This window comes from Chanodichthys erythropterus, chromosome 1, assembly GCF_024489055.1.
Source record: "Chanodichthys erythropterus isolate Z2021 chromosome 1, ASM2448905v1, whole genome shotgun sequence".
Lineage (NCBI taxonomy): Eukaryota > Metazoa > Chordata > Actinopteri > Cypriniformes > Xenocyprididae > Chanodichthys > Chanodichthys erythropterus.
In genome coordinates, this window is record NC_090221.1 from 36,901,812 (window position 1) to 36,928,803 (window position 26,992).

Sequence of the window (26,992 nt, forward strand, 5' to 3'; positions counted from 1 at the left end):
GGAATTTAGCGGGTGCATAAAAAAACTTGACTTAAATGCTGCATCCAAAATTGTATACTTCCCTACTATATAGCAGACAAAAAACAGTATGCAACAAGTATGTACTGTAGAGTAGGTGAAAAGTACCCGGATGAACTACTACTTCTGTAAATAAGTACCTACTAAAGAGAGTATGTGATTTCAGACACAGCCATTATCACCAGTTCAGTCAGGACCACTTAAGTCAAAAATTACAAGAGACAAACTTTAGTCAATTTTTTATTGGCATATTTTGCTAAAGTTACAATATGGCGGTATGGCTCTGTTCTAAATTCCCTGTCCTTTTCATGAGCTCCATGAAAGCCAAGACCAGGAACAGCAGCAACTTCTGGGGACAACCTCCCATTTTTTAACTGGGAAAGCAGCACAAAATTCCCCTATTGAGAACAGAGCATGCATCAATGACAACAGAATGACACTGATTAAGTTAGACACAAGTTTAAGGAGGAGCTGGGGAGGAGGTGGGTTGCAAGCAGTGTGCAGTGGAAGCAGCCGAGCAAGCAGAGAGACGGAAGCTTCGTTTAAGTAATGCACCTTATTTTAGAGTTGCCGATGGAGTCCATAGAAATCGAATCAGCTGATATGGGTGGGGTTGGAATTTGCGAATCAGCTGATAGCGGAGCTTGACTACGAGGCCTGCCTGAACTGACGCAGAATGCTTGATTTCTGAACGCAGTTTAAGTTTTGTTCGGAATACATAAATGCATATGCAAATTAAAAATGTAATTGGTTTGCAAAGTTTAGGATTTATAGGCTATACATACAACTTTCAGATAATCTGAAATCCGATTGGATTCACTTGGATTGACCAAAATGAGTGCATGTAGGCCTAAACAATGTTCTGGTGCATCTGCTGTGAAGAACGCACATTTCAGGCTGGTTAACAAGAGCGGCTCAGTAAAAGAGCTGCGGAATTTCCTCACAGTTAAGCGGCACGTTTCCTTCATTACTGGAGCTGCTGCGTTTGTAGTGTAAAATCATTCTTCAGATTAGCAGCGCCACGGCCATATGGAGCTCATAAACGCGCGGCGTAAAAAGATACGGCTCTTTTAAAGGGCGTGTTACTTACAATCAGAGCCGAAATCTCTTCGCCGCCATCTGTGCCGCGTTACTCCAGCGCGTATCTCTCTCACACACGCAGCGGCTCTGAATTAGCAGCAGTCATGCGAACAGGTGTGTGATGATGCTGATATTACCGCACTAATGCATGATATCTTCATGAGCGCAGACTCACTGTATCCTGTGAGCTTTAAAGTGGCTCAATTTACTTGGACTTTATAGCCTACCTGAGAGGCGTGTAGCCTAAATCCTGACAGGTCCAGCATGACACATTACTCACATGGATATACTGTATTTTCATGTGTCAGTTGTTGTTGAGTGATAAGTCAACCTAGATGGGCTTTTAATCAGTCACAGCAACAGAGATGCACATAAAATGACTGAAAGTTTCTTAAGAAGCCGAGATTGAGGAACTCGTCGTTTGTCTGCTGAAATGTTCCTCTAAATAATCAATCTCTCTTCCACAGGATACATTAACCTTGATAAAAACAGACAGCTGTATTTTTAGTCTCAGCGTTTTGTGTGATAATGTGTTTGTGTGTCGTCCTGCTTTCCTGGAGTTTATCAAACAAACTCAAACTGTAATCTCTGAAACTCTCTCCACAGGGCTTGATCACATGTAGTTTATGTCATAGATGAGCTTTATGAGCAGATGAAGCTCTCCTGTCCTCCCTGATCGTGACACAGGAAGCAGTTTTGTGCTTAATGCCACATGATTTCCTGCCTCTCTCATGAGTGCTCATATAACTAGAGTTACAGATCCGCATCTAATCCCCACGGCTGCAGAAAAATCATATTTCTGCTATAAAACATGATGTGCGCAATGATTCTGGCAGATGATTCACTGTGGAGCAAGTAGTTTTTCTTTTCTCTGGAGACGCCCACAACTTACTATCTGCGCTCGTTTGGGGGATTTGAAGATTTCATGGGCTCTGTTTTCATTGCAGATGGAAAAAGGCCCACGGTGTGTCCGGAGGGCATGTGAAGCTCCTGCTGGAGTTTATCATCTGCTGAACCTCGTGTTATCGAGCCTGAACCACAGCCACTCCTCTGAACTGCTGTTATCACTGAATACACACACAACGCCTGCTAGAATCCTTTCATACGCCCACACTGCACACTGCATGCTACACACTGTACACTGCACGCTACACACTGTACACTACATACTGTACACTTCACGCTACACACTGTACGCTACACACTGCACACTGCACGCTACACACTGTACGCTACACACTGCACACTGCACGCTACACACTGTACACTACACACTGTACACTACATACTGTACACTTCACGCTACACACTGTACGCTACACACTGTACACTACACACTATACACTGCACGCTACACACTGTACGCTACACACTGTACACTACACACTATACACTGCACGCTACACACTGTACGCTACACACTGTACACTACACACTGTACACTACATACTGTACACTTCACGCTACACACTGTACACTACACACTGCACACTGCACGCTACACACTGTACGCTACACACTGCACACTGTACGCTACACACTGTACACTACACACTATACACTGCACGCTACACACTGTACGCTACACACTGTACACTACACACTGTACACTACATACTGTACACTTCACGCTACACACTGTACGCTACACACTGCACACTGCACGCTACACACTGTACGCTACACACTGCACACTGCACGCTACACACTGTACACTACACACTGTACACTACATACTGTACACTTCACGCTACACACTGTACGCTACACACTGTACACTACACACTATACACTGCACGCTACACACTGTACGCTACACACTGTACACTACACACTATACACTGCACGCTACACACTGTACGCTACACACTGTACACTACACACTATACACTTCACGCTACACACTGTACGCTACACACTGTACGCTACACACTGTACACTACACACTATACACTGCACGCTACATACTGTACGCTACACACTGTACACTACACACTGTACACTACATACTGTACACTTCACGCTACACACTGTACGCTACACACTGTACGCTACACACTGTACACTACACACTATACACTGCACGCTACACACTGTACGCTACACACTACACTACACACTATACACTGCACGCTACACACTGTACGCTACACACTGTACACTACACACTACACACTGTACGCTACACACTGTACGCTACACACTGTACACTACATACTGTACACTTCACGCTACACACTGTACGCTACACACTGTACACTACATACTGTACACTTCACGCTACACACTGTACGCTACACACTGTACACTACACACTATACACTGCATGCTACACACTGTACGCTACACACTGTACACTACATACTGTACACTTCACGCTACACACTGTACGCTACACACTGCACACTGCACGCTACACACTGTACGCTACACACTGCACACTGCACGCTACACACTGTACGCTACACACTGTACACTACATACTGTACACTTCACGCTACACACTGTACGCTACACACTGTACGCTACACACTGTACGCTACACACTGTACACTACACACTACACACTGTACGCTACACACTGTACACTACACACTGCACACTGCATGCTACACACTATACACTTCACGCTACACACTGTACGCTACACACTGTACACTACATACTGTACACTTCACGCTACACACTGTACGCTACACACTGTACGCTACACACTGTACACTACACACTATACACTGCACGCTACACACTGTACGCTACACACTGCACACTGCACGCTACACACTGTACGCTACACACTGTACACTACATACTGTACACTTCACGCTACACACTGTACACTACACACTGTACGCTACACACTGTACACTACACACTACACACTGTACGCTACACACTGTACACTACACACTGCACACTGCATGCTACACACTATACACTGCACGCTACACACTGTACGCTACACACTGTACACTACATACTGTACACTTCACGCTACACACTGTACGCTACACACTGTACACTACATACTATACACTGCACGCTACACACTGTACGCTACACACTGTACACTACATACTGTACACTTCACGCTACACACTGTACGCTACACACTGTACACTACACACTATACACTGCACGCTACACACTGTACGCTACACACTGTACACTACATACTGTACACTACACACTGTACGCTACACACTGTACACTACACACTGCACACTGCATGCTACACACTATGCACTGCACGCTACACACTGTACGCTACACACTGTACACTACATACTGTACACTTCACGCTACACACTGTACGCTACACACTGTACACTACATACTGTACTCTACACACTGTACGCTACACACTATGCACTGCACGCTACACACTGTACGCTACACACTGTACACTACATACTGTACACTTCACGCTACACACTGTACGCTACACACTGTACACTACATACTGTACTCTACACACTGTACGCTACACACTGTACACTACACACTGCACACTGCATACTGTACACTACATACTGTACACTTCACGCTACATACTGTACGCTACACACTGTACGCTACACACTGTACACTACATACTGTACACTTCACGCTACACACTGTACGCTACACACTGTACACTGCATACTGTACACTACACACTACACACTGTACGCTACACACTGTACACTACACACTATACACTGCACGCTACACACTGTACGCTACACACTGTACACTACACACTATACACTGCACGCTACACACTGTACACTACATACTGTACACTACACGCTACACACTGTACGCTACACACTGTACACTACATACTGTACACTTCACGCTACACACTGTACGCTACACACTGTACACTACATACTGTACACTTCACGCTACACACTGTACGCTACACACTGTACGCTACACACTGTACACTACATACTGTACACTACACACTACACACTGTACGCTACACACTGTACACTACACACTATACACTGCACGCTACACACTGTACACTACACACTATACACTGCACGCTACACACTGTACACTTACATACTGTACACTTCACGCTACACACTGTACGCTACACACTGTACACTACACACTATACACTGCACGCTACACACTGTACACTACACACTATACACTGCACGCTACACACTGTACACTTACATACTGTACACTTCACGCTACACACAGTACACTTCATACTGTACACTTCACGCTACACACTGTACACTTCACGCTACACACAGTACACTTCATACTGTACACTACACGCTACACACTGTACACTACATGCAACACACTGTACACTACATACTGTACACTACATGCTACACACTGTACACTACATACTGTACACTTCACGCTACACCCAGTACACTTCATACTGTACACTACATGCTACACACTGTACACTACATACTGTACACTTCACGCTACACACAGTACACTACATACTGTACACTTCACGCTACACACAGTACACTTCATACTGTACACTACACGCTACACACTGTACACTACATGCTACACACTGTACACTACATACTGTACACTACATGCTACACACTGTACACTACATACTGTACACTTCACGCAACACCCAGTACACTTCATACTGTACACTACATGCTACACACTGTACACTGCACGCTACACACAGTACACTACACACTGTACACTACATGCTACACACTGTACACTTCACGCTACACACATCACACTTCATACTGTACACTACACGCTACACACTGTACACTTCACGCTACACACAGTACACTACATACTGTACACTACACGCTACACACTGTACACTTCACGCTACACACAGTACACTACATACTGTACACTACACGCTACACACTGTACGCTACACACTGTACACTTCACGCTACACACTGTACACTTCACGCTACACACAGTACACTACATACTATACACTACACGCTACACACTGTACACTTCACGCTACACACATTACACTACATACTGTACACTACACGCTACACACTGTACACTTCACGCTACACACAGTACACTACATACTGTACACTACACGCTACACACTGTACGCTACACACTGTACACTTCACGCTACACACATTACACTACATACTGTACACTACACGCTACACACTGTACACTTCATGCTACACACATTACACTACATACTGTACACTTCACGCTACACACTGTACACTTCACGCTACACACAGTACACTTCATACTGTACACTACACGCTACACACTACACTGCACGCTACACACAGTACACTTCATACTGTACACTACACGCTACACACTACACTGCACGCTACACACAGTACACTTCATACTGTACACTACACGCTATACACTGTACACTACATGCTACACACTACACTGCACGCTACACACAGTACACTACATACTGTACACTACACTCTACACACTGTACACTTCACGCTACACACAGTACACTTCATACTGTACACTGCACGCTACACACAGTACACTACATACTGTACACTACACGCTACATACTGTACACTACACGCTACACACAGTACACTTCATACTGTACACTACATGCTACACACTGTACACTACATACTGTACACTACATGCTACACACTGTACACTACATACTGTACACTACACGCTACATACTGTACACTACACGCTACACACAGTACACTTCATACTGTACACTGCAAGCTACACACTATTATATAATACGTAAAAAACAGTACATCAAAGGAGTAGTATGTTGGAATACATAGTATTTGTAAAACAGTAGTGAAAACCACACATTCTGATTCAATGGCAAAACAATGCAAAGCTATTAAATAGTTGTCCTTTTTTTTTTTTTTTTTTTTTTTGCATAAAACATTTTAATTAATTTTGAATTTGATTAATCAAGTGTTTTTCCTTTTAGGAATTATCACTCACTGAACAACTGACACAAGTGAAAATATATTTTGTCATGCTGGACCGGTCAAGATTTACACTCCTGTCAGAAAACGTCTGAACTCCAGTGTTCAGAATCCCAGACTTTACTAGAGGCCTGTTTCTGACAGCAAACATCCAAACACACAACGCCTAAAATGCTTTAACAGCTGTTTTCCTCACATCACACACACACATATGACAGTCTCAAACCTTCTTTCAAACTCCACACTTTTGTTTTTGTAAATGTTCATGAAATGCAGTGCAAAAGTAAATATTAATGCAGTTTACATCAATGCACAGGTGTGTTTGAAACGTACCGGACATCTACAAATACTCCTCATGAATGAGTTTGGAGCTGCTGAAACTCCTTGACATGAGGAATTTCAACATCCAACACTCGGCCCTGAATTCAAGGCCGAGGATGAACCGCAGACCCCCGAGACGCAAACCACACAGACACACAGAAAGAGACTGACAGGAGGAGAAGACATGATGTGATGAAGTGAAAAACAGAACCGATTATCCTCTCATTCCCATCCAAATGCACACACTCGGACATCTGTCTGATATTATTTACTATTCAACATGTTCAAGGTTCAAACCAAAACACATTTATAATCCAGTGCTGGTGAAGCTACTTTCAAGCTTTAGCTTTGTTTCTTCATTTTTTAATGTTGGGATCAGGACGTGACCACTGTGCTGATGAGCTGACCGTTTTCGTTTCATAAACTAGTTCAACTTTAGTCAAGCTGCTCTTTTGAAAAAGTAGTGAGTGACACCACAAACCACTAACAAATAGCAGCTACTGAAGTGGTTTAAGGGAACAATATTAAAAAAATATATATATTTTGTATATATAGTAGTCAACATTTGAAGTGGATCAAAACCTTTCAACAAAATTGTCCTAAAAACGTCTTTTTGCAACTTTTATGAACTTCAAATGTTGACTACTGTATTTTCTACAGCACTTTATACAGTACAGGTTGTTTCAAAGCAGCTTCAGAGTAAAACAGGAAAATAACAGAATTAATCATGCAACTTTCATCAGATATCAAACAAGATCAAATTCAGCTATAAAGCAGCTCTAAAATGACAATAAGATTCAGATCAATTTAGTTCAGTGTTCTTTCAGTTCAATGTTGATTCAGTTCAGGGCAGCATTTCCCAAAAGCATCGTAAGCTTTTGGGAACCAATGGAGCTACGATCATCTTAGGCTTACGATGCTTTTGGGAAACGCTACCCAGTTCAATAACTGTCGATGTTGCAAAAATGTGTCAATTCTGATAAAACATTTGAATCAACTATAAAACAAAAATAATAGTATTAATAATAAATAAATAGATTTTTATTATAATAAATAAAAAGAATAAACAATTTTATAGCACCTTTAGAAGAAGCTTCTGAAAGCACTTTAAATAATAATAATAATAAAAAAATGCAATAATACAATAGTTTTATTTACCGTTAACAATACAAACTAATAAATCACATAAAGAATAAAAATAATCAATTACAAACAATCAACTAAAAGCCAAACTAAAAAAATAATTATTTTTAGGTACGTTTAAAATAAACGCAATAAAATAAACAATAATAAATGTATATAAATAAATCAAATTAATTCACTTTTGTTTGATTCACTTTTTCAAATTCACTTTTTTTTTTTTTTTTTTTTTTTTTTTTACAGTCAAAGCAGTATTTATCAGGCACAAAACTTTTTTTTTTTTTTTCTTTTAAATAAATGAATGTCATTTAGGATTGTGAAAGATTTTTGATTGATTTTAGATACACACACACTCCCTCCCATGTGAGTTGTGTGTGTGTGTTTGGATGGGACTTCTATTCTATTATGTAAATGTTCTCACCGCTGTGATGTTCTTTGGTTTCCTGTGTATCAGCAGGTTCACACTGAGAGAAGGTCATTTATCGTATTCTCGTTCTGCTTGGCTGCACTGAGGGTGTTTAATTCCTGCTCTCCCATTTAAAGACACACACGCTTCCAGCTATTGTGGAACAGGATACGAGAGCTGCTCCCAAACTTCCTGCTTGGCAACTGGCACAGACGCTGCCACCAAATGCAGTTTAGAGACTCCAGCTGAAGCAGCTATCACTGTCCAAACCTCTGACCGCGGCACAGATGAGGCTCAGGGAAATGTGTTATGTTTCATTCATGTTTCATTATTGTCTCAGATGATTCTCCTGAAATTCCTCAGGAGAAATTAAAACAGACTCTAATGAGTCACTGGAGCTGGAGCTCAGATCATTCGATGAGAAACATTTGAGTTCATATTGAGATCTCAGACTTTTGATCCCTGGAGTCAGCTTTATTACTCACTTATTTATACAATACAGACTGTTTCAAAGCAGCTTCATAGTAATAAACAGGGAAATAACAATGTTGATAACAGTTTGATAGTGTCAATGTTGCAAATTTCATCAATTACGAAACAAATTCAGTTCAATGTTGTGAACAGTGCAAATGTAATCATTTATGAAACAAATTCATTTCATTAACAGTGTCAATGTTGCAAATTTCACAAATTATGAAATAAATTCAGTTCAAAAGTGTGAATGGGGCAAATTTAATCAATTATGAAATGAATTCAGTTCAGTTTAATGGTGTGAATAGTGCCAATTTCATCAATTATGAAACAAATTCAATTCAGTTTATTAACAGTGTCAATGTTGCAAATTTCACAAATTATGAAACAAATTCAGTTCAGTTCAATAGTGTGAATGTTGCGAAGTGTTTTAATTACGAAACAAATTCAGTTCAATGTTGTGAACAGTGCAAATGTAATCATTTATTAAACAAATTCAATTCATTTCATTAACAGTGTCAATGTTGCAAATTTCACAAATTATGAAATAAATTCAGTTCAAAAGTGTGAATGGGGCAAATTTAATCAATTATGAAATGAATTCAGTTCAGTTTAATGGTGTGAATAGTGCCAATTTCATCAATTATGAAACAAATTCAATTCAGTTTATTAACAGTGTCAATGTTGCAAATTTCGCAAATTATGAAACAAATTCAGTTCAGTTCAATGGTGTGAATGTTGCAAATGAAATCAATTTTAAATTTAATTCAATTCAGTTCAATAACAGTGTAAATGTTGCAAATTTCACAAATTATGAAACAAATTCAATTCAGTTCAATATTATGAATAGTGCAAATTTCATCAATTATGAAACAAATTCAATTCAGTTCAATATTATGAATAGTGCAAATTTCATCAATTATGAAACAAATTCAATTCAGTTTATTAACAATGTCAATGTTGCAAATTTCACAAATTATGAAACAAATTCAGTTCAGTTCAACGGTGTGAATGTTGCAAATGAAATACATTTTTAATTTAATCAATTCAGTTCAATAACGGTGCAAATTTCGCAAATTATGAAACAAAGTAAATTGTTCATTAACAGTGTCAATCTTACAAATTTAATGAAACGAATCAAATTAAGTTCAATAGTGTCAGTGATGCACATTTTATTAATAATGAAACAAATTCAAATCAGTTCAATAGTGTCAATGTTGCAAATTTCACAAATTATGAAACAAATTGTTAAAAGGTGTGATTGGGGCAAATTTCATCAACTATGAAATGAATTCAGTTCAGTTTAATGGTGTGAATGGTGCAAATTTCATCAATTATGAAACAAATTGTTAAAAGGTGTGATTGGGGCAAATTTCATCAACTATGAAATGAATTCAGTTCAGTTTAATGGTGTGAATGGTGCAAATTTCATCAATTATGAAACAAATTCAATTTAAACTATAAAGCACTCTACAGAAGACAATAGTGTCCTTTCTACACTCAATCCAGATTCAGTGTTGATTCAATTCAGTTCAAAAACAATGTCAATGTTGCAAAGTTAGTCATTATTCAATCAATTCAGTTCAAGTTTTGTTTTCATCTGATAGTGTCAGTGCAGTCAAATCAATATTATTACTGAATATTAGTTGTCTTTTTAACCTTAACTGAACAAGCCACAGTGTCAAGAAGCTAAAACTGCATCAAGAAGCAGTTTGTTCTCCATTTAATCGCAGTGATTTCTATGATAAATGTTTGGGATATGAATTGTCTGATAGACAGAAGGTCTTCATCACTGGGACTGGAGGGTGAAATAAACTCACAGCGCTGGGATTTGACACAGTGTTCAAAAGTGACGCTGAATTTAAAAACAGTTCAGTGTTTCACTGGTGACTGAAATTTGGCCAATTCAAGCGAAATGACTGTTCAAATTTCATATTCTCAAAGACCCTTTGAATGGGTTTATTTTTTAAATTTTTTTCCTCCAGAAAATGACTGACCTCAGTTTAGTCTTTCTGTTTCCCCACTGATATGATTCGCTCTGACAGCACACACACACTCACACTGAGGCCTGAATCATACTCTATGCAAGTACAGTTACATCAGAGTAACAATGTTCACGCTCACAACTGACTGAAACCAGTCAACTGTATAAACATAGCCAGTATTTCAAGAGATCATACACATGCACCTAATTTAAGGTTTTATATATTTGGCAGATGCCTTTATCCAAAACAATTTACACTGCATTCAACACATTTGATCAGTTCACTTTCAGTTTTCAGTTTTAAGGTGCTTTATTGGCATGGCAGATAATTTTACACTTGTATTGCCAAAGAAATTGCAGCATACATTTAAAATTGAAAACAGTGCAAAGCAACAAACCACGTCTGCTGCTCCACAACATTTTGCTGCCTTTTAAAGTGTTAGTTCACCCAAAAATGAAAGTTCTGTCATTAATTACTCTCTCTCATGTCGTTCCACACCCAGACTTTTGTTCATCTTCAGAACACAAATTAAGCTATTTTTGATGAAATCTGATGGCTCAGTGAGGCCTCCATTGACAGCAAGATAATTAACACTTTCAGATGCCCAGAAAGCTACTAAAGATGTATTTAAAACAGTCATGTGACTACAGTGGCTCAACCTTAATGTTATGAAGCGACGAGAATACTTTTTGTGCGCCAAAACACTAAATAACGACTTTATTCAACAATATCTAGTGATGGGCGATTTCAAAACACTGTTTCATGAAACTTTACGAATCTTTTGAGTGTTTCTGAGCATGTATCAAACTGCCAGAGTCACGTAAACCATTAACATTTTCGAAACACTTATGACGTAATGAAGCCTCGTTTACTGAAATCACATGACTTTTGCAGTTTGATACATGCTCAGAAACACTGATTCGAAACAAAAGATTCATAAAGCTTCATGAAGCAGTGTAATGAAATCGTCCATCACTAGATATTGTTCAATAAAGTTATTTTGTTTTTTTGGTGCACAAAAAGTATTCTCGTCGCTTCATAACATTAAGGTTGAACCACTGTAGTCACATGACCTGTTTTAAATACATCTTTAGTAGCTTTCTATGCATCTGAAAGTGTAAATTATCTTGCTGTCAATGCAGGCCTCACTGATTTTGTGTTCTGAAGATGAACGAAGGTCTTACAGGTGTGGAACAACATGAGGATAAGTAACTAATGACAGAAATTTCATTTTTGGGTGAACTAACCCTTTAAGTTTCATTCTTTGGCCTAAATCTGCATTGCATGTACAGAGAAGTCAATCCCAGAATGCACTGCAAAAACCTCAGTGGAAAAAATCCCTGAAAGATATCGGATGAGATGAGAGGAATGCAGAACACAAATATACTTATAATTTATTTCAAAACAACAGGTACAGATGAAAATAGACTATTTTTGTGTGTGCGTTTGAATGCAAATTTAGGATGTGAGTCGCGCCTGCTGTGCGTTTCAGATTCTGTTTCGAATGTTGCCGTTCACACAGACAGAACAGGTTTTTGTGTGGTGCTTTACCATTGATTTTTCAAAGTAAACATGAGCTAGATGGGTGCTCAAGTAAGAGCCAGCTAAAGAAGAGCCAGTCGCAGATTGGTAAAGTCATAGTGACACTACAGTGGCTATTAGAAGCTCCGGTTCCTATAGAAACAGTCAGACGCGCATTCTATGGAGACGCGCACTTAGGACTGGTTGTCAGATTTCATTGGTGATTTCAAATATGAAATTTAATCAAAAGCTTGGCAAACAGATTTGGAGAATTTAATGTTTCCCCATTCAAAGAGATACGAGCTGCACTCGCATGATGGCCATCAAAGATGGCCGCCGAGTGAAATGACTTGTCTTAAAGGGACTTTGAAGATGTTCCACAATCAATGGAACGTTCCACATATCATATGGTATCAGCGTGCGCTGTATATCTCAAAGAAAAGTGGCGCAATGTGGGGAAGAGCTTCAGTCCAAAGAAAGCAGAGCGTGAGGCGGGAATCCGAACCAGCTGCAGGAATTGGAGGCGCTTCATAGGCGGAACTCTGGAGCGCGCGCTCGTAGCTGGAGGTGTTCGGACCAGGATGCACCATCGGCCGGCTGAACTTACTTTATCTCACGCAAAATCAAACTTGCAAGACTTTATTAAACTCTCCTGTGAATCGGAGAACTTGATGGTTTGTTGAGGCTGTAGGGCAATTAAAGGCACAAGCCAAATAATTTCTGTTAGTTTAATGTTGTCCACAATGAAGAACACTGAGAACATTTTCTTTGGCTTCACAACTGACATGGATCATGAATAAAGATGAAAACAAACATATTTACATTTATGCATTTAGCAATAGAACATCTATTCTTAACAAATATGCATTTAATATGCGTTCTGACCATCATACACATCCGGAGTTTATAAAGACCAAATATTTAGATGGAGTCATATAGATGCACAACTTATTCCTCATAGATAAAAGTCCCATCCTGCTGTTTTACCTGTAAATATGTCACATTAGTAAAGTAAAGTGGGTGGTGAATGCTGTTTGCGTTTGTTCATGTTGGCTCTGTTGTCGTTCAGATTTCAGAGCAGGAAAACTGAAATTTTAGACCCACCTCAGCGTCTGATAAAGCAGGATCTCCTGACACAGAGATTGATATTGGGTTTCGTTCATAAAAAGGCATGTGTAAGCGAGAGAGATACAGAAAGAGCAACAGCGAGAGAGGCTTTTATTAGGATACTGTCATGTGAATCTCTGTAAAGCTGCCCACATGAGCCGTGGAGTTCACTGAGTGTTTCCAGCTGTCGGTTCTCAGGTTCGGCTCCAGAACTGTGATGAAGGCTTTGGACCGCAGTGTGTGGCCTCAAACAAAAGCAACAGAACTCTGAGAGAAGAACTGCTCAAATACCCCCAATATTAAACGCCGAGCGAAACAGACACCGCCGTGTTTTTCTGCTCTCGCCTCGGTCTTCATTTGCTGACCTTCTGAAAATACAGGAAATCTCATGAAGGATGAGATACGGAATATGACAGGAGCTCGGAATCGCTCGGTTCATCCATCGGACAGTCACACGGTCTTCATAAAAACAACCCGTCCGTTATGTGACATTTCCAAATGAAAAATGACGCCCTTCAAATAATAACCTTCTGTAATACACTCAAACATATTTACAAGATTTATGTATTTGAACTGCACATCAAATTTCCATCCATTTAGATACTAATAAACCTAATGTGACATAAATGAAAGAGATTTCTGTACTAATAAACTGAATGTGTTTTTAATGCACAAAAACCAGGTTTATATATTTATCATCAATCAATCCAATTGGTTTAAATCAGGGAACGTTCTCAGAACGTTGAACAAATGTTCTTCCAATAGAAGGTTTGTTCAAAGTTATATGGTCTTTAATAATGTTCTCAAAACGTTAGCACAAAAACATTATTTATACATCGTTCATGGAAAGTTTTCTGAAATGATTTGGTTCATCCAACATTTTTTAAATGTTACTAGTTTCGGAATGTTCAGAAAACATCCAAAAGTAACATTCAAATAATGTTTGAAGAATGATGAAATGGAATGTTTCCTTAACGTTCGCATACCCAGGCATTTACGTTTTGAACGTTTAGAGAACATTCAGGAATAACGTTTTCATAACTTAATGGGAACGTTAGAAAAACGTTCTTAGAACATACTTTTGTCCATTGGGATATTGCTTGTTCCACAGCATGCCATATTTAACCATGCTCACACTTAACTGAATAAATGTTTTGTCTTTTTCAATTCTAAGCCATTTAAATTAATGCATTTTGAAAATATTATCATTTAGATCAAATTAAATAGATGCAAATAGTTAATAATTAACTATGCCATGATTTTTTGAGTGCAGAAATCTGACCTGTTTCATGGATGCATGACTGACAAATATGCATCACATTAAGTTTATTAGTTCATGTTAAAACTGTCTAATGCAAATGGATGGAAATTTTATATGCATTTCAAATACATAAATCTTTTTTTAATGTGTATAACGGTCTTATTGTGCATTATTTATGATGTGTCTTGAAGTAAACAGATGATGTTCAGATTTGACACACATTCTGAACTGCAGGAAAAAGTCTCATTGACTCACAGAAACACTGGTTTGTATGTTTCCAAAACCAAATTCAGGAAAGGCGTCCTCACATACAGCGATCATGCGTTGCCAGCCCAGTGTTTCCCTGCTCCACTCTGGATGGAAATGACTATTAGGTCATATTTGGCATTTTAATGGCTCTGTGACATCAACAGTGACCAAAGAAAACACTCCAAGTTGAGAAAAGAATTACAGCGTATTATTATAACCTTCCTTTCTGGAACTGCTGATTATAAATTGGACTTACATGAATTAAGGCATGTAATGACAACAAAGCTGAACCCGCAAGACAGAACAAAGCAGGCGGCCTGTTTTTCTTGTCCTTTTTTAACGGGGCTGAAATGTGAGTTTTGTTTTGAAAGTGTGTGGGAGAAGAGATCTCTGAAGGACGGGGTTGAACTCGAAGGCGTAAAAGGTGATGAGGAGGGTGAAATGTCTGGAAGAGTGTTGAATTCTGGGACAGGTTGAGCAATATCTGACTAGATTCAAATTCTCCTTCCTAACTATCTTTTTTTTTTTACATGCACTCATAAAAATAAAACGTTAATTTCATTTTCATTAGATGTACATTAAACACATTTGTTATCAAGAACTAAAGACTGTCATGTGACTTGTGTGCTGATGTGATTATTGTATCAAAGAAAAAAAATTAGCTTTAAATGAGAATTTAGACTGAAATTAAGCCACACTCTTAAAAATAAAGTTGGATTCAAGGTTCTTTGTGAAACCATCAATGCCAATAAAAAAACTTTATTTTTTCAGTGTGTTTCAGTGATGTCAGAATCTCATGATTGTGAAACTCATCAAGATACACTTCATCTGAACTCAAACACACACACACACACACACACACACACACGGTCCCCAAAAAAACAGCACATGTGGACGTGAAACGAGAAAGAAAATATTTATCCCTCATTTAATTAAGCAGCAATTTCACTATAAAATGAAGCATTTCAATCATAATTTAAACAAACATGAAGCTAATAATGTTGAGATACTTGAACGCAGACGTTTCTAAAAATGAAAACGACACAGAAATAGCAACAATATGGAAGCAATTGATGCTAATTAAACCTTTTTTATTTATGCATTTGAATTGTGGATGTGTTTTTCCCTTTACAGTCTGTGATCAAAAGCGCTCTCTCTCTCTCTCTCTCTTAGGCCCTGCAGCCGCTCGGGTCTATACCAACACAATTAACACAATTTACAAGAGTCCATGAGTGTTCTTCACCCGCTTAAGCCATTAAAGTGAAGATTCTCTCACTTGTGAAGGGCTTTTATTACCCAAACTGCCACGGTTTGTTAGAGATGCTGTTAACTTCACACAGCTGTCAAGAGTGACTGAATGAGACGATTTACAGGTTGTTTCTCTGTTATACATGAGCATATACACATTAAATCAGTAGTGTGTGCATACAGATGTCACACGCAAAAATGTGTCTTTATACTGTATGTTTATCACTGCATATGACTTATATTCTGTCACAACCATATAAACACTGAAAATTTGACTTCCTTATTTTCAGTAATGGCTTTCACTGATATAACAAGGAAAAACATCCCACTGTGAGAAAACTGAATAATTTGTTTCTGCATCCAGGCTGAACAGCTTGCAATATATTTCATTACTGTTTAATACTGGTTGTTTGTGATACACTCTAAAACTCTGGGTCTCTAAAAGTCCTGGGTTGAGCATTTTGGGTAATTTTGTTTGGGTAGTTTTTGCGTTACCCAGCTTCTGGGTCAGACATAACAACCAAGTGTTTGGGTAGTTTTTGTGTTACCCAGATCCTAAACTTTTACATGTTTCATTTTTGTAATATTTGTTAAACAAGCTTTTGTTTTTTTGTGTTACCGACTCTTGGGTCAGACGTAACAACCCGGTGTTTGGGAAGTTTTTGTGTTACCCAGCTTCTGGGTCAGACGTAACAACCCGGTGTTTGGGAAGTTTTTGTGTTACCCAGCTTCTGGGTCAGACGTAACAACCCGGTGTTTGGGAGGTTTTTGTGTTACCCAGCTTCTGGGTCAGATGTAACAACCCGGTGTTTGGGTAGTTTTTGTGTTACCCAGCTTCTGGGTCAGACGTAACAACCCGGTGTTTGGGAGGTTTTTGTGTTACCCAGCTTCTGGGTCAGATGTAACAACCCAGTGTTTGGGTAGTTTTTGTGTTACCCAGCTTCTGGGTCAGACGTAACAACCCGGTGTTTGGGAGGTTTTTGTGTTACCCAGCTTCTGGGTCAGATGTAACAACCCGGTGTTTGGGTAGTTTTTGTGTTACCCAGCTTCTGGGTCAGACGTAACAACCCGGTGTTTGGGAGGTTTTTGTGTTACCCAGCTTCTGGGTCAGATGTAACAACCCAGTGTTTGGGTAGTTTTTGTGTTACCCAGCTTCTGGGTCAGACGTAACAACCCGGTGTTTGGGAGGTTTTTGTGTTACCCAGCTTCTGGGTCAGATGTAACAACCCAGTGTTTGGGTAGTTTTTGTGTTACCCAGATCCTGGATCAGACGTAACAACCCGTTGTTTGGGTAGTTTTTGTTACCCAGATCCTGGGTCAGACGTAACAACCCAGTGTTTGGGTAGTTTTTGTGTTACCCAGCTTCTGTGTTAGACGTAACAACCCGGTGTTTGGGTATTTTTTGTGTTACCCAGCTTCTGGGTTAGACGTAACAACCTGGTGTTTGGGTAGTTTTTGTGTTACCCAGATCCCGGGTCAGACGTAACAACCCGGTGTTTGGGTAGTTTTTGTTACCCAGATCCTGGGTCAGACGTAACAACCCGGTGTTTGGGTAGTTTTTGTGTTACCCAGCTTCTGTGTTAGACGTAACAACCCGGTGTTTGGGTAGTTTTTGTGTTACCCAGCTTCTGGGTTAGACGTAACAACCCAGTGTTTGGGTAGTTTTTGTGTTACCCAGCTTCTGGGTTAGACGTAACAACCCGGTGTTTGGGTAGTTTTTGTGTTACCCAGCTTCTGGGTCAGACGTAACAACCTGGTGTTTGAGTAGTTTTTGTGTTACCCAGCTTCTGGGTTAGATGTAACAACCCGGTGTTTGAGTAGTTTTTGTGTTACCGGCTCTTGGGTCAGACGTAACAACCCAGTGTTTGGGTAGTTTTTGTGTTACGCAGATCCTAGGTCAGATGTAACAACCCAGTGTTTGCGTAGTTTTTGTGTTACGCAGATCTTGGGTCAGACGTAACAACCCAGTGTTTGGGAAGTTTTTGTGTTACCCAGCTCCTGGGTCAGACGTAACAACCCAGTGTTTGGGTAGTTTTTGTGTTACCCAGCTCCTGGGTCAGACGTAACAACCCAGTGTTTGGGTAGTTTTTGTGTTACCCAGCTCCTGGGTCAGATGTAACAACTCGGTGTTTCGGAAGTTTTTGTGTTACCCAGCTCCTGGGTTAGACGTAACAACCCGGTGTTTGGGTAGTTTTTGTGTTACCCAGCTCCTGGGTTAGACGTAACAACCCAGTGTTTGGGAAGTTTTTGTGTTACCCAGCTCCTGGGTCAGACGTAACAACCCAGTGTTTGGGTAGTTTTTGTGTTACCCAGCTCCTGGGTCAGATGTAACAACTCTGTGTTTGGGAAGTTTTTGTGTTACCCAGCTCCTGGGTTAGACGTAACAACCCGGTGTTTGGGTAGTTTTTGTGTTACGCAGCTTCTGGGTCAGACGTAACAACCCGGTGTTTGGGAAGTTTTTGTGTCACCCAGCTCCTGGGTCAGACGTAACAACCCGGTGTTTGGTTAGTTTTTGTGTTACCCAGATCCTGGGTCAGATGTAACAACCCGTTGTTTGGGTAGTTTTTGTGTTACCCAGCTTCTGGGTCAGATGTAACAACCCAGTGTTTGGGTAGTTTTTGTGTTACCCAGATCCTGGGTCAGATGTAACAACCCGTTGTTTGGGTAGTTTTTGTGTTACGCAGCTTCTGGGTCAGACGTAACAACCCGGTGTTTGGGAAGTTTTTGTGTCACCCAGCTCCTGGGTTAGACGTAACAACCCGGTGTTTGGGAAGTTTTTGTGTTACCCAGCTCCTGGGTCAGACGTAACAACCCGGTGTTTGGTTAGTTTTTGTGTTACCCAGATCCTGGGTCAGACGTAACAGCCCGGCGTTTGGGTAGTTTTTGTGTTACCCAGATCCTGGGTCAGATGTAACAACCCGTTGTTTGGGTAGTTTTTGTGTTACACAGATCCTGGGTCGACGTAACAACCCAGTGTTTGGGTAGTGTTTGTGTTACCCAGATCCTAAACTTCTACATGTTTAATTTTTACTTCTAATATTTGTTAAACGAGCTTAAATGTAGGCAATATGCATTAAAATTATATAAAATATGCTATACTATAAAATGTGATTGAAAATAAAGCAATTTTCATGCAAATCAGTGGTTGTGTGTGGAGTACTTAAATAAGTTTAGAGGATTTAAGTTAATCTGTAAACATTCCTTCATGTATGGAAAAACAGAAAAAAAAAAGCTAGAAGGCCTATAGTAAAAATGAATCAAACCATTATGGTGGGTTATATAAACAACCCAATTTACGGGGTAAAATTAACCCAACATGTGTTCTGTCCACTATTTACCCAGTTTTTGGTTTGTAAGAATGTACAATGTTCTCTTAACATTCGCATAACCAAGCAAAAACTTTTAAAAACATTAAAAAACAAACAAACAAACTGAGAACATTCAGAAATAACGTTTTCATAATAACGGGAATGTTAGCTAAATGTTCTTAGAACATATTTTTGTTGGCCGGGTCAGTCAGAACCGAGCGCGTGATCAGACGCAGCGCGCGAGCTCGAGTCGTGCCGGTGTGTGTGAGCCGCTTTATGGCAGTGGGAGGAGACGATCCTATTGAGAGACAATTAGCATGAAGAGCAAACCTTTGAGTCCGGCCGTCCGGTGACAGATGAATGCACGAGAGGAGGAGAAAAGAGACGAGAGCATGGGAAAAAGCCCGCGGCTAAACACGCCACTCACCGACAGAGACGCACAATTAGCCAATGAATGTTATTGTGGAAATTAATGTTGTCTAAAGCCGCTGCCAAGAGCCCGAGTATTCTCCGTATTCTCCAGTTTCACAGGCTGGAATGTCGACCGTGCAGGATGTTTTGTCTTTGCTTAAATACGCACGAAAATGTGTCAAAGACGGCGAGAGAGCGCGATGGACGCGGCTCAAGGATTCTTCTGCTTATTTTAGCAGGCAGTGAGATCATGAAGGCCGGTATTGATGCACGACTGTTTGGAGACCCTGTTCTCAGACTCCGGACACAAAACACCATTACTGTTATCACGCATTATTAGCGCACGTTTAGCTCTATAGGAAACTGAAAGGTTTTTTGTTAATATAGTACATAACATACTGCATTGATACAAAATATTTAATATTAATAATACATCTAATATAGGCCTATTTTTTTAAAATATATTGCATATTTTATAACTATTATATTTAAAGGAGGCCTTTGCTTTGACATTTATTGCCCCTAAAAATGTCTGTCTGTCTCTCTTATGATTAATGTTTTGCTCATATTGAGAAACTACAAACTTTCCTCCCTGCTGTAAACATGGTAATAATTTCAGCCCTTTTTAACATCTGTTTTGTTTGAGTCTGATTTGACTCTTCAGTGGGTTTGTTTCAGAGCTTCTTTAAAAGTGTTGGTTTCCCTCACATAATCAAGGCCTGTTTGAGTGAGCGCAATGCAGGCCGTGGCAAGAATTCATATTTATTTATTATGCAGATGATACCAAGTTCAATGCTACATTTTATCAGTTCACGTAATGCACTGTAATCCAAGCCTTCTGAAGTCATATGTGCTTTATGTGAGGAACAGATGCAAATCCATGTTGTTGTTTACGGATAATTACATTTCTGTCATTTTAAACATTTAAGAAGCAGATGATGTCTTTGGTCTTGTGATCATTTGTTACACAACAGTGTGGATGTGATTTTTTTATGAAATTAAGCAGCTCATAATAATACTTTATGACTAGAAAAATTGAAATAACCCTTAAAGTTGATCTATAATGCCCCTTTCACAAGATGAAATATAAATCTCTGGTGTCCCTGTGAAGTTTCAGCTCAAAATCCCCCACAGATCATTTATTATAGCTTGTCAAATTTGCCCCTATTTGGGTGTGAGCAAAAACACACCGTTTTTGTGTGTGTCCCTTTAAATGCAAATGAGCTGCTGCTCCAGAAGAGGGCGGAGCTTTAACAGCTCAACAACAACAAAAGAGGAGAATCTCACGCAGCCAAAATGAGGATTGTCAGTAACGGTGTTCAGCCTTACATTGTTCAAACCGGAGTCGACACTGATGGAGAGACTCTGAATGGTTTCTGAATGGTTAGTGGATAAATTTATGTAGTTGCTGTGGAGTTGATTCAACTCATCCACTAGCATGTGCCGTCATGAACCTCGATGGAGGGAATCTTTGGTCCCTGAAAGCGTCCAGAATCCCTGTTTACCCGCCACATGTCTGACAGATGCCACACAAACGTCCTCACACACATGGACAGAGAGCAGAGGACAGGAGCTCTGGACGCGACATGTTTGGAACAGGAATTGTCAAGCAGATTGTGGGAATCAGACGGATATAGACTTCACAACGTTCCAGAGAGAATCAAGGGTGTGTGCAAACAGTGTCAAATAACTTTCTGAAACCGTCCTGAAAGACGTTCTCTTATAAAAACCTTTCAACTTATTAAACTCCACCAGGCTGCTTCTGAAGGGAAGTTTTAATAAGGTTCCCACACTTCATGAGCAATATGCTTTTATGATGCTTTTCGTTAGAAGAGGGATTTTATTGTAACGTTTTAATGGTTTGATTAAGTGACTATACATGTTGCAGAAGCATTAAAAAAAATGCAGTGTTAAGAAAAATTCAAAGCGTTGAAGAAAATCAATGTGACCACCTTCCATTTAGCATCAGTTTGGTAAAACAAAAATTGATTTAAATTATCATTACATTTTGAATCAAAATCATACATGTGTTGGATATAAATATTAAATTTGATAAACTTCATGATTAAACCTGATTAAATGTTAAACCTTCAAACCACAGAAAAAAAATCCCCCCGCGGCTACAGTTTTAAAGTAGCTGGATTCTGCTGGAAAACCACAGCTTTGGTTTATGGAATGTGTGATTGTTTATTCACAGTCATTTCCTGTAAGTTTGTGCAAAATCAGCTGTGTGTTGCTGTTGTAAACAAGAGCAGGAGCAAAATCCCTCAGGAGGGCCGTCACACATGGAGCTTTCATTAGCTTATGGACACTTTTTACAATCTTTCTAGTTTTAAATCATAATTATTAGCTTTAAACGTGTCTCTTTGTGTCATTTCATAATTGGTAAAATGTGTTAAAACTACATTTGCCATAATTTCTCTATTTTGGGAGAAATCCATTTCGTCAACCGGGGGTGCGTTTCCCCAAAGCCAATTATGGTTGCAAGTTCCATCGTTACCAGTATGGTTAAATGATTTGGCAATTTCCTGAAACCGTAACTCGTAACAGCTCTCGACCTGTGATTAGTGACGTCATTAACAACAGTCCAGTATTGTTGGACTAGTGTTATTCAAACAACGAACATGTTACTAAAGTTTTTTTGGGAAACAGTCGTCAGTCGTGATGCATTGTACTATCGTAGTCAGCGAGTTTCATCATTGTCCGGGAAATGCACCACAGATTTCAGTGTCCGTTCTTCAGTAAAGCTGCACTGTGAGATTCATTAAACAATTTACAGTGAAATGTGCTGCTCAAACTGCTTGTTAATTAAATATTACTACAATATGAAAACTATGAAATATTTGGATTTACAATAATGAGCATTCGTCATTAGAGAGAAAGCTGCACATGTAAAGGACTGTTGAAAGTCACGCGGTGTGTTTTTCTGTCCTGCATCAGGTCTTTATTTCATCCAAACCCAAATGTTTTATTCAATTCATATAGATTCATTGCTGTTTAATTCCTTGATGCTATTTAAATTCCCTTGACAGCCTGATTTTAGTCGGTTTAGTCACATCAAACTGAAATGGGTGTTTTTTAAATAAATATTTTTTTTTATTCTGTTATTGGCTTTTACACGTATAAATCAGACATTATGTTATAGTTTTATCAAAATAGTGGAAAATACTGATGTTACATAAGTAACAAATGTAAAAAATAAGAAGTTCAATCTTCCGCTGAAAGTAAGAACCTCATTTCCAGCATATGAAAAATATCCATAAAAACGCTGATGAACCTTTAAGTTAATAAACAGTAAAAAAGTAGAAACAGTACATTTTTAAAAACATAGAGCAAAATAAAACAACAACAACAAAAACACATATCAACAGAGAACATTGACTTCCAAAGAGCTTCCTTATTAATACAAAATGTACACAAGTTCATAGTCTCATAGCAGATGGGCATTGCGTTAGACGGGTCAAGTGTGTTTGTACGAAACCTGCAATACACCAATACAAACAACCATAGAAAGTCATAGTGTCCGTGCTCCCAAACGTAAATCCTCAAATATCCAGAAGGCAGAGGCCTGATTAATCTCATATCTGGAGGTTTTGTTGTTTTAGACGGCAGCCAGTTATTCAGGATGAGAAACACCCGTTCTTGGCGGACGGTTCCAGAGCTTTTCTTTCTCTTTTGGCTGGAGCATGAAGAACCGGAGCCAAATGCGGCCCAGCTCTTCACACCGAGCTCATGGATCTGCTTCCTAGAGGTCGAGGCACTGACACACAGGAAAATCAGCCAAATGGACGGAGCCCAGAGTCATGGGCTGCAGTGCTGCAGGGTCACAACGACCCCTCATTATGACCAACTTTATTTTAGCATTCAGATCTCAGGCAGAACAGACAGACGGACCAGAACTGATTCACTTCATATGTGTGTCTGTGGTAGTGCCGCACCTCTCCCGGCTTCCTCTTCCAGGATTTGTGTGCGTTTTGTAATAGGGGTTGCACAGCTATTCGTTTACTAGTCAGATGATCACTGTTTATCTTAACATAAACGATTCACAATACAGCATCCAGCATCAGCGGTAAATGCAACATTTAGACGATCTCAGTTGTACACAGCACCAATGGGGCTCACTCAGCGCAAAGTGCTCTGGGTTCACTTTATTTTTCTCTGACTAAATTACAAAAACTATTGGCCAATACTGTACAAAGATAATGGCATGCAAATAAAATGGGATGCACCTTTGCATGATACACGATTAGTCAACTGAGACCCAACACATGAACTAATGGCTGAACGAAATGACTAGTCTGTGCAACCCCAAGTGTGTGTAGGGTGTCCGGTGCCCGTCATTTGAATCAGTGCTCTGCCTTGCTGCATTTAAGTTCGTCTTAATCAAATATCAAAACTCATTTGTTCATCACAGCTCCTGACTCCAGTCCCGGAGGGCGAAGAGATGAGGACTCAGTGCTTCTCATACGTACTGCTCGGCTTCGCCCTCATTCAGAATCGTGATGGAGCCGTCGCCGCTCTTCATTTCGATGTCTTTAGCAGCAGAGTTCTCGGGCAGCAGTGCTAAGTCTTTAAAAACATCCACGTAGTGGGTGAACCCCGGACCCCAGTTCAGTAGGTTGTCCCAGTTGAAGTTGTTGGACCCTTGGCCCAGTTTGTGGGGTAAAGTGTGGTGCTGATACTCCGATAGGGTGTTGTGACCACTGGCCGGCCCACCCTCCGCACGTCGGCTGGAGTACCGCCTCTGTCTGAGCCTTCCTCCGTGGTCCTCGTCATCGGCGTCCGATTCGTTGACCTGGGAAAGCTTGGGCATGCGAGAACTGTAGGAGACGGCTTTCTCGCGGTCGTACTCCATCTCCGAGCAGGTGAAGGAGTCATGGGAGTCACTCTCGGAGGAGGATTCTGGAGCTGGGATGCCATCCGCAGGGTTCCGGACACGTGAGAGCGGTCGACGGCAGTCTTCCTCAGACGAAGAGCGCCCGTGATCGGCGCTGCAGATGCTGGGATTCCTGGGTCGAGGTGTGTTGAGGCGTTCCACCTCCTCTATGGACAACCCCACAGGCGGGCCGCTCTCCAATGGGATCTGCTCGATGGGCTGCTTCAGGCGGCTCCCGGGCCGAGAGCCATGACCCGCCATGGTCTGAGGGCTCTTGCTGCGCCGACCCAACCTTGTGGCGTAGTTGAACATGCCAGGCTGGCACACGTCACCGTGGAAATCGAGGGGGCTGCCCTCGCGCCGTGCCAAGTTGAGTTCACGGGTGGGAGTGTTGCGGTAGAAGGAGGATGGCTTGGTGAAGGGAGCCGGGCTGTGGCGCGACAGGGGATTGGGCGTAGGGCAAGCTGAATGGCTGAGGGGGGTAGAGCGGAGCCCCTGGGTGTAGGTCGGCTGGTAGGTGTAGCTTGTGGCACCCAGTGGAAGAGGGGATTGGCGGGCAAATCCCAGCGGACTGTGGCGCTGAATAGAAAACTTGGGAGTGTGGCTACGGAAGTGTTTGTAGTGTTGGATGATGTCAGCATCCGATGGAGCAATACTGCTGGCATTGTCGATGTCATAGTGTTCCATGTCGGCCTCTGGCCCTGTGCATGGAGCACAGGGGGCACTGGGAATGGTTTCGTTGTTGTGCGGAATGTCGGTCTCGTCGTAGATCAGGTAGGGGTTTTCCCGCTCTATGATGTCAGGTTTGGGGTTTCCTTCTGGCTGTTTCCGGACAGTCATGTCATCTCCGTAGGGTGGAATGTTGTCTGGGTCATCAAATGCTACATTCTCGCTGCCTTTTTTCTTTTTCTTCTTCTTCTTCTCTTTTGTTTTCTTCTCATCTTTTGGCACTTTGGTTTTCTTGCGGCCCTTGCAGTGGTTGCACAGTATGAGACTCAAAACCACCAGCGCCAAGACAGTTGCGCAGCTGCCCACGATTGCAGGAACCGCCCAAATGGGCAGAACCATCTCCTCAGTGGTGGCGCTCGGACTACAGGTGAACCCTCCATTGGCTCCCAGCTTGCACTCTGTACCCTGTGGACAACGGACTCCCAGACAGGCCACAAGGCTCTCGCACACTTTGCCCGTGTAGAACTCCTCACACATGCAGGTGAAGCCTCCACGAGTACCGGGAACGCAGCTGCCGCCGTGCTGACAGGGGTTCGAGGTGCAGTCGCCCGGCGGGACACACTGGTAGGTGTACCATTGGTTCACGCACATCAACCCATCCCAGCATGGACTGCTCTCGCATAGATTTGGGCCACGACAGCCGATCTTCACTGAGGGATCAGTCTTGGAGATGGAAACGGTCCTGTGTTCACCGCTGAAGGGAAGCATCTCTCCGTTATATTTCACATAGGCATAACACCCATCAAAACCTAGAAAAACAGAGAGAGGAACATTAAGTCTAGTCAGAAATTGTTTGAGTAGTATTTTAGATGTACCTGCTACTAAACAGCAGATAAAAACAAACCGTGACTGATCAATTTTTATGTTAGTCATACAGAATTGTCTAAAAGGGCAGATTTTTGGACAAAATAAGCTGCAAGTTGATCGTTTAGCTACG

General features: G+C 40.8%; 1 protein-coding gene across 1 annotated transcript in view; it reads right to left on the bottom strand.

Moving 5' to 3' along the window:
• Window positions 1–23,557: 23,557 nt before the first annotated feature.
• fat4 (FAT atypical cadherin 4) overlaps window positions 23,558–26,992 on the bottom strand; it is a 98,911-nt gene continuing 95,476 nt past the window's right edge. Inside the window, exon 17 of the mRNA XM_067394083.1 lies at window positions 23,558–26,804. Within this exon, the coding sequence (XP_067250184.1) occupies window positions 24,913–26,804 (1,892 nt within the window). The 3' untranslated portion in view covers window positions 23,558–24,912. The remainder of the gene's footprint in view (window positions 26,805–26,992) is intronic.